A 10,161-nucleotide genomic window follows, 5' to 3' on the forward strand; every position below is an offset into this window, starting at 1 on the left:
AAATGTTAAAGTTTTAGTATTCCTGATGAAGTGTAATAAATTATGACTGTACTGACTAAATCTGTTGTGTGGATTCCCTCTTTGTCACATTCACTAAGCCAATTTTTCACAACCCAGCTCTTAGATTTGAGAAAAGAGGAAGACACAGGGTTAAAATAAACCTATAAAATAAACGATCAACTAAAGAAAAATCCAAACAAATCAAAGAAATTGCACAAATACTTCTGTTCTGATATCTGAAATCTGTGGAGTCAGTAGTGTAGGAAGTGGATGAGTCAAAATGTGCTGTGGTGAGGAGGTCTGCTGCTCTCATGTGCATAGGGCACACACCAAATCACCGTCATGGGACACACCTGGGCACATGCTGATTGGGCTCATCAAGTCTGCTGCCCTGCAATCAGAAAACAATCATCAGCAGCAGAGAAATCCATAGCAGAGGGGCTGTCAAAAAACAAAAAACTATTCTGTGGTCAACAACAACAAAAAACTTATTGCAGTACGCAAAATAGGTAGATCAAAAACTACAGACGGAGACATAAAACTTCCAACAATTTTGTTTTAACAAATAAATTTAAATTTAAAAAGCATTCACGATTTCGGTAAATATAATCTATTATTTCTCTATAATCTATTATTCTCTATCTGTTGGATAGCATTACATTTGGTGTATAGCGCATTATGACTTGTTAGGACTACAAACTCAAAGTTTGGGACCTGGGACTCGAGTTCAAAGATTGTGACTTATGTGTGACTTGCAAAACAATGACTTGGTCCCATCTGTGGTTTACACATGAATATACAAGGAATAATAATCCTATGATATAATATATTACAACAGTTGGTTCAATTTTTTTCTTTTTACTTTAGACACTTTATAAACCTTTTTTTCTGAGTACTTTTACTGAGAGAATGTTTTCAATGCTGAACTAACTTGTGATTGAGTATTGAGTAAATGTGGTATTAATACTTTTAGAAGTAACAGATCTGAATGCTTACTTAACCATTGCTTATTATCTCACATCCTCTGCGAAGTACTTCTGTGTAAAGCTACAGCTTTAAAGAGCTTTAAAAATAATGTTGCCTTCACGAGTGAAAGTGCTCATATTTTATCAAAATGTCTATACAAGCTATTTCTGTAGGCTTCATTGAACCATAGTGTGGTTTCAGATGGCGAAGGGCTTCACAGGGGACTTTCCACACTTCCTAATATTCCCTAATGGGTAATTATGATCTATATAACACCCTGGGGTAATATAGCTGCAGTATCTATGCACAAATTGGAAAGCAGACGTGTTACAGCAACATACTGTAGGTCCCAAAAATAAGGCGGACACGAGGAAGCAGTACAGTGAGTAAGCAGAGGAGAGTTGCAGGTGCTGGAGCCCAGTCAAGAAGGAGAGGACATATGACAGCTGTCCTGTCATACAATGACTTATTCTTCAGCCAACACACACACACACACACACACACACACACACACACACACACACACACACACACACACTTCAACAGTGTGTCTACTACATGATCAGAAATCAGAAAGTGAACTTAACTTTTAACTCGTAATTCTTTATTGCTTTACAAAACAACATATTTTATTCCATGACAGGTAGAAAAAAAACAACTATATTAGCTGTACCATTTAAGCACATTGAAGCCTTACTGTCGTTAATAGTCTGTCATTCTGAACCAGTATCAATGGTATAAGAAGCACGAGGCCATTTTCATGAGGTCTGTATCTAGAGGAAGTTTTTCTCATCTCAATGCACAATATTGGCGATAAATGCAACAGGCTACATTAATCCTTTATAGATTTTATATAGCTAATATAGCTCTGACAGCAGCTCAGTGCTGGCTCTAGTCACGACGAGATGCATGCTCTATATATGCTTTACATGTTATTACCGGTTCTGTACAGCTTCTGTAGACGCCAAATACAATATTGAGACTTCTCCCCACCTGCTGGCAGAACGATTAAGCGCAAGTAAAGAGCAGATCAAACACTGAGGATATTCCCTCTACACTAAGCAGAGCCAAGAGTTAAATGCTTACAGTCACTGAACATCTTACTTGTGAGCGCTGTGGTGCATACTGTATTTGCAGACGGCTCACACGTTCACTGACAGTAAATCACATCTACGTGGTCCAGCGGTACAATCTTCAAATAATGCAGAGCCATTGAAATAAAATCTATAACACACAAATTAAAGTTCAGAGTCATTACATGGCAGTGTAACGCTGAAATCAAACCTCCGACTCCCAATAAGTACTATAGTCATTTCAACTGAGGGTAGCCTGTTTCATTAAAGACATTTTTTTTGTAGATGTTACATAAAATATTTATGCTGTAAAATTACACATTAGAGCTCTGTGCAGACTTCTTCTGCTTCATTAGACGTGATGATCATCTAAACAATTAGAATCATAAATAAATTAAATACAAAATATACAGAAATTGCTCATTTATCATACCTTCAGGAAGAGATGTAATGCACTCTTTCAAACTGATAACATTTAAACATTAAGCAACAATTATTTGACATAACTTACTGCAGGCATTACTGTCATCAGAGGCTTGGCAATTGTAAATATTGAATACATATTAACATCAAATTACTACCCCGAGAGGAAATTACAGTAAATACTTCAGATGTGCATTCTTAAGCAGGTTAAATTCAATTCTATGTTTTAAAATACTATGTCAAGAGAAAGAGGACTGAAGCCACCACATTTGTATTTTACAGTACATTCAGTTATGCTGAAAGAACTTTTTTTTTTAAGAAGAAAAGCTTAGGAGGACACTTTCACAGAGCTGCAGCTGTTGACTAGAAAATCGTGGTTTTAAGACCTTTCTTCCTTCAATCTCATCTTCATAACTCAAATCTCAAGCCACAAAACAAAAAAAGAGGAAATAAGGGTTAGAAACAAAACAAAATGGCCTCAAGATGCTTAAAGAAATAAACTTGGGATTTTTATACCTGCACTGATTTTTCTAGTTTGTCCAGATGGTGACTGAAGTGAGTCTACGGAAAAAGAAGATCAAACAAAACGAACAGAACAAAAGGCAAGCAATACTAATTTTAAATAGCACCATTCAATGCAAAAACCAACGAGGAAATTCACACAGCCTGAAAAAAACAAGCCTTCATGAAATCAAATAAAAGCTCACACAAACTGTGCACTCCTATGTGTTCTTCTTATAAATAAATAAATATGTCTGCCTTTGTAGATCCCTTTTTTTAAAATGTGGCACCAAAACAAGCATTTGGTATGACAAACTCCTGTGTCCAAGGTTTCATCTGACAATACTTCAGAGGCAGTGTGATGCAGAATAAACCATGCAACCAAGAGCAAGCTTCACCAAGTGCTTTGTATATCTGTATAGTTTTTTTTAAGGTGCACGTTTTGTGTGTGTGTGTGTGTGTCTACCAACAGAGTGCATGCATCTTTTTTTGGTCAAATGTGTTTGAGAATGTGTATTTTTTGTTGTTGAGGTCCCCAGAGCCTGAGAGGTGTGTGTGTGTGTGTGTTTTTTTTAGAGAATGAATATCTTAATAACTTTTTGAATGATCTTCCCACATCCTGGACAAGGAGCCTGGAACTTGTGTAGCCTCCTTGCACAGGGGAAACAGGTTAACAGGTGAGCCGTACGTCCATGTATTATATTTCCATTGCGTGGTCTCACTCGACAAAGCTTGCAAGGCTCCAACAGTGCCTCGGGCCTAACTTCTTCAATCTCCATCCCCAGATTTTCCTGACTCTCCCCTCCTGAGAGCTGCTCATCCTTGTTGAAGCTGGAGGGCCAAGGAGCCTTGCCTTTCCCCGTAATCATGGTGGGCAGAGGTCGGTCGGCTGTGGAGTGGGAGGGCAGGATGACGGGGTCAGAGACTGTCCTGCTGCAGTCTGGCACGTCGATGCCTGCGTCGCTGTCATCTTCCTCGTCATGGGCGCTTAGAGAGCTGCATGCTGGGATGTCGGGAACAGAAAGGGAATGGGCGAGTCGGGGGACATCTTTGTACCAGTTCTTACGTAGCGCCCAGCAGCGAACACAGTACCTCTGGAGAGGTGTGTTATACTTTCGGCACTCTGTGCACTGCCACGCATCCTGAGGAATAACAGAGATACAAAGTCACATATCTGCATTTTTTTGAGTTTCAATCTATAGCTGATCAAAACCCTAAAATACAACATACATACAGTAAGAAAACAAACAGATCCAAACCTGTGTGGAGATCTCTGTGTCAGTGTCATCGCTCAGACACTGTGAGTCTTCATCTGGCTCCTCCTGCATCTGGATAAATACACAATTCAAATTCAAATTCAAATTCAAAAAACTTTATTTGTCCCCAGGGGGCAATTCAAGGCACACAGAGCAGCATGACAAGCAATAAGGTAAAGATGAAAGTAAGAAGGAGAGAAAAAATAGAAATCAAAATAAAGATAATTTAAATATTTGTGTATATACAGTATATAGGTGAATAAAGTATAATAATAATATAATAATAATAATAAGGTGCATGTAAAGGAGGTAATTGTGCTTAAAAACAATTTCACAGCTTGAAAGTCCGTGTGGCGTGTGTGTGTGCATGTGGTGTGTATGTTTGTCTGTGCGTGTGTGTGTATTGTAAGATGTGTGTGTGTATGTGTTTGTATGTGTGTGTGTATGTTTGTGTGTATGTTTGTGTGTATGTATGTTGTGTGGCGTGTGTGACTGTTATAAACAAAAATACAATAAGAATAAAATATGTCTGTATGTACAATTTTACAGTAATAAAGGAACATAGAGTTCACTGATAAGGTGCGACTGAGACATCAAGACATCTGATTGAACATCAAGAAAGTTGGATTTAAGACTTTATAAAGACCTTTTAATGCTACCTAGAATTAGATTAAATTCCAATTGTACAGTAGCCAAAATGAAAGGAAAACTAGATATATTGCCACGTGATTATATGCCCCCACGCACCAGTCAAGTTGTCCATCTATGCCTGTAAAGACAGGAACGCTTCACACACATCTTTATTATAATTACTATTAAATATCTATTGCAACATAAAACATGACTTTTTGGTGATGGTAATGTATGAGGCATTGGGTGAGTATTTTTTTTAAGTTATTCATTATTTTAAGATTTTACAATGAAACATCAGAAAAGATGTTTCATAAAAATGGATCTTTAAGACCTCTGAAAGGCTGATTTAAGTCATTTTAACACTAATTAAGGCCTTATTTTTAGATTAATGGATCCAATGCTTTTAAAGATTTTTTAAGGATCAGTGGGAACCCTGGTTATCCTTACTCACGCAATGAATATTTATTTTTCTTACCAAAGGAAAAAAAACATGTTGGTATGAGCCTGACTTGTGAAAACACAAAATCTGAAACAAACTCCTACCTCTCTATCTGCTTTCTCCTCCTTCCCTCCTCCATCATCATCGTCAGGTGGCGCCTCCCCTTCTCCTGCGCTCCCTTCCTCTAGAGCAGCCTCTTTCATCTCCACGCTCACCTGTTCACTTCCGCCCTCGGTCAGGAACCAGAGGTCGTCGGTGGTGTCCGACACGATGGCCGTGTCCTCTTCCTGTGCAGGAGACAGCTGAAGACATCAGTCAGACCACCACCGTTACACTCCAATTTATTCCATTTGCCAACATTAATTATTAGTAACGTGTTTTTTAAGCTTGAAATCTCTCAAGTTAACCCAAAGCCAGCCGTTAATAACATCATAAGTTCTACTTTATAACATCACATGAAGTGTCTTACTTGGTTTGTATGGATGTCAGTGGAGCCATTGCTCCTGCGGCTGTAGTTACTACGGAGATTACCCAGAAACCACCAGGGCAGGCCAGAGAGGTCCCATTCGTCCAAGGTAACATCTAGTTTGGGCCGTTTGCATGCTGACCGTGGCAGGCCTTCAAGAGAGTCTGGAGAGATTTTGAGCGGTTACATTTTGAGCGATCTTGTCCCGAGCATACTGCCGAGTATAAAACAGACGGTTTGCTTACCATCGTCTGGCTCCCGGGGCCGTCGCTGGGAGGTGGTCTGCAGGTGAGGCCCTTCACTGGCAGCCTCCAGCCCTGCTTTAACCACACCTCCGCAAATCTAGGGAGAAAACGTGAAGGACAAAAATTAGAACACAGAGCCATAACTGGATACATGGAGGACTCGCAGCTCCTTTTCAAGATGGCCTCTCGGTATGGGGTGGTGGTACAGGGAATAAGGGGCTGGGCAATTAGGGTACGGGCCAGTGGGGAGGGAGGTCAAAACAAATTTAGGAGATAATAAGGGCACCTAAACCATGTGGAGAGTATAAAAAGACAGATAGAGGAATGTGAGGAAGTAAAGCCAGCGTACTAATTAACAAAGTGATGAAACTAGAGAGTCAAAATTGTTTTGTTTTTTTAAATCCAGCTCTAGTCCAGTAAAAAATTGTTTTCATATGTAGTATGTGCAAACTAAATGATAGGATTTAACTTATGACTTATTCTAAGATATCATACATAGATATATACTGTGCAAGATAACTGGTCTTGTACAGTTTACATCTATGGAAAAGAGTTCACATTTAGAAAAAAAGATGTTTTTACATGAGAAAGGAAACAGAAGGAGAAAGTAGTCATTAAGCATGCATCTAATGTTTATCACTGATGACGATTTAACACAGATGATTATTTAAATATAGAATTTAAAGAAAAAACATATTGCAAGTAGGATCAGATCTTAAAATTTGGTCATCTTTCAGTAGATTTAACACATGCAATAATTGAAAACACTCGTTTGATTTATAAAGCCAATGAGTATAGACAAAAATCTAACCGCAGCTCAACAACGATTAGACAAAGTCTCACACATAAGTAATGCTTCGGTGTGGATTTGGCAGGGATTCGGAGAGAAAGGTTTAGGAACACGGGGGTGGGTGAAGAGGTTGAGGGTTATTGTTAGGCCTGTGGCTGGATCGGAAGCTGCGATCCTCCAGTTCGGAGCAGAGAAGAGAACTCTGAGACAGACAGAGAGAGTGACTCTGCCCACCCCATGCACTGGGTGGTGCTGGTGGATCGCAAAAGAGTGCTGAAAATACCACCAGACCAAACCAAGGATGGGGTTGTACAGAGACGGTGCCACTCTGTACAAATGCACACCAGCGAAGACAGCAGCCCTTCCCTCCCCTCCTCATCACACACAAACAGAGCGCAGCTCACTTTAGGCTCGGTGACTTGGTGCTACACCAAAAACTACTGCTCTCACCCCAGCACTGTGAGCTGTGCATGTTACATCTCATGATAAAAAGATATTATTTATTGGCAGCTTTGCACTCGGCCTGCCGGTCCTGTCCCTATGTGTTAACAAGAGTTGTGTGCAGTGAGGTGGGAAAGGTTGGGGGTCTCTGTTTCTCCTGAGCACCATGCTTCGGTTTTACCTGACCACGATCCTCCACTCCGCCCTCTACACATTCACGGCCCACTGAAAGATTCTCTGCAGCGTCTGCATTTCAGATGAGACACAGTAACAGAAAAAGGACACCCCCACCCTTTAATTACAGCACAATACACTCTCTCACTAAGGCCTTCTTCTGCAGCTTTGTCAGACAAGCTGGAAAATCATGTGACTGACGCTGCATCCCCGAGAGATGCACAAACTATCACAAGCACTCACACATGTATGCAAAAAGAAAGCTGAATCAAGAATATATGTGACAGTAAGATAATCACCCAGGGATCTTCACTTTAAAAAATATCATGTCAAAGATGCAAATAAAATATTGGATTCATCAAAGGGAAGAGGACAAAAACACAGAATGTCAAGTCATCACAAATGTACAGTGCACTAACTGTATAAAACAGAATGATACATTGCTTGCTGTTCGATGATGCCCCCTGACAAAAACATCATCACAGATGTATTAAGAATAAAATAAATACCTGAATACCTAAAATGTATACTTACCAGAACAACCAAGCACAACTAAGTACTTCTTGAGCATTTCATACACCGGGCTGTAAAAAGAGATTACATGAGTTTAGAATGGACCTCTTTATTTAACATGTGTAGTCAAGCATGACTGAGTGTTGATCAGAAGCTCCATTTTTAAAGCGGGTGAATACCTCGGGTTTTTGACGGAGAAGCTCTCCACCTCCAGCAGCTCTCCCAAAGGGTCATCCTGGCAGTGGACTATGTGCTGCCTCTGTTTGTCATACAGTTGCTTCCCCATGATGTACTGACCCAAGTAGTGCATCACCTACACAAAATATACTGGATATCAGATATCACAAGGCACCTGCAGCATATATGTTTTACCTATAGACAGCATGTATAGTGAGGGCTGGCTGGATCTGTGTAAATTCCAAGGGAAGTTTGGGTGAAAATGTTCTATTAATGTTTTTTAATCAAACCACTGGCGTATATTCTGGGAGTGTCCAGTGATTAGGCCTTTCTGGGCAGAATTTCACAAAGCACTAAAAAGCACACACAATATTAATCTGCCCTTGCAATTTTCCACACTTGCTTTAAGGATATGTTGATTTTCAGGCAGAGCACCCTGATAAATATGTATTCTGATTTCTGCATGCAAAAAAGCCCTCACAAGGCGCTGGTTACGTTCCAAACCCCAAACAATACAGGAGTGGATAGTACATGATATATATATATATATAAATATTCCTGTTTTCTCTTTGCCTTCCAAAAAGTGTGTTCATTGAGCTATGGACCGAGTGGGTGAAATACGTAAGAACCTTTATGGGCAGATTTTGTGGAGGTATTGGACAAATGACCCTATTATGTTGTTTTGTTTGATTTTATCAAGCCTCCTGACATATTTTACAGACCTTGTATGTGTACACTCTCTCTCCAAAACTGTACAAAGTTCTTAAAAGTTGGAAAATCTAAACAGCAGGGGAAATTAAACTGTGCCCAAGTTGATGTGTTCTGTAACATAAACTGCTGTTCAAAAAAAAAAAAAAAAAAAAAAAAAAGATTTATGATTCCTGGAATAGCCATGTATCAGATAACAACTTGTCATGAGCCAGTATAACAGGCTGCATACTAACAAACATACTTGACATTTCACCTGACAGCTCACCTCTTTGAGTGTGAAGACTTCTTCTTGGGCTCCGGCAACACGCAGAATCTGCAGCAGAGGGGCTTTGGGTTGCACCTGTGCGGAAAAAAAACAGTCCCCCGGATCAGCATTAAATATGTTCTACATTTGTAATGTTGGATAATTGTAAGGGCAAAGCAGGTGCCGGAGATTTGTTAGGTCATACCTGATTTCCCTCTCCGGGTAGTGTTCTGCATGATGAGCTTGATGCCGGAGGCTGGGCTGATAGGGAGCTCATAGTAAACGAACAAAGTCTGCAATACAAAATCATCACATGTAAGGTAAAGAGACCTTCAAATCATCATCGCTTTCACCAGATGATAACGCTCGTGTCTTGAGGATGCACCGCAATACCAACGCCCACGAGGTCAACTTGACATATCATTATCAAATTAATGCAAGCTTGAATTATTCCGTTACTTCGCATTTAATGGCATCGCCTGCGACATCGACGCGATTCACCGATGTCAAATTTGGTGTATTTCGTTTGAACAGACGGCACCAAAATGAGCTAGCTTACCAGACAGCTGCCTGGGTTGACTCGTTACGCCTCTCCACCATTACTTCTTAAGCGACAGCACTCAACGTTACTGTACCCAAATAACAAGGCCAAAGCTCTCAGTAGGAGGCGAGCTAGCATAATGTTGGAAAAAACGGATTAAATGTTGGAAAAAATAAAGCACAACGGAAACCATAACTAGCTGTTAGCTAATGGCGTGTGTAACGGGAACATCTGGGTAACGCTGGCAGGTGACAAATCTGCTACTAGCAAACGTGTTAGCTAGCTATCGTAACGTCAGGGCTAACGTTAGCCGACTTAGCTGGCTCGCTATTTCCTGAACAATAGGGCCGATGAAAATGATCTCACCGTGATGAGTTGACATTACTACGCAGCTGCTACATTCTTCCACACGCACCGCTGCCTTAACAACCAGCCGGCATCCTGTAAATATATGTGGTTAATAAATGTTAAGGTTATCAACTATGGCTCACTCTAACTAACAGCAGATAGTTAGCATAACTGAACTACAGATTCAAAACGATGATTATGGCTGCACAACTTCCGGCTG

General features: G+C 40.2%; 1 protein-coding gene across 3 annotated transcripts; it reads right to left on the reverse strand.

The window, feature by feature from the left end:
* Positions 1-3,464: 3,464 nt before the first annotated feature.
* mdm4 (MDM4 regulator of p53) lies at positions 3,465-10,147 on the reverse strand. 3 transcript variants are annotated; one of them, XM_042500945.1, is made up of 11 exons: positions 9,960-10,147; positions 9,258-9,345; positions 9,074-9,148; positions 8,100-8,233; positions 7,942-7,991; positions 7,415-7,479; positions 6,003-6,099; positions 5,761-5,921; positions 5,396-5,578; positions 4,223-4,291; positions 3,465-4,105 (listed from the first exon to the last, which is right to left on the reverse strand). In XM_042500945.1, the coding sequence occupies exons 2-11, from the start codon at positions 9,327-9,329 to the stop codon at positions 3,536-3,538; spliced, it is 1,476 nt and encodes a 491-aa protein (XP_042356879.1). In that variant the 5' UTR covers positions 9,330-9,345; positions 9,960-10,147; the 3' UTR covers positions 3,465-3,535. The 3 variants fall into 3 exon arrangements, with proteins under 3 accessions (XP_042356879.1, XP_042356864.1, XP_042356871.1); XM_042500930.1 differs by having other exon boundaries at positions 5,396-5,593; XM_042500937.1 differs by lacking the exon at positions 9,960-10,147 and adding an exon at positions 9,612-9,810 and having other exon boundaries at positions 5,396-5,593.
* Positions 10,148-10,161: the final 14 nt, after the last annotated feature.

Source organism: Plectropomus leopardus, chromosome 2, assembly GCF_008729295.1.
Source record: "Plectropomus leopardus isolate mb chromosome 2, YSFRI_Pleo_2.0, whole genome shotgun sequence".
NCBI lineage: Eukaryota > Metazoa > Chordata > Actinopteri > Perciformes > Serranidae > Plectropomus > Plectropomus leopardus.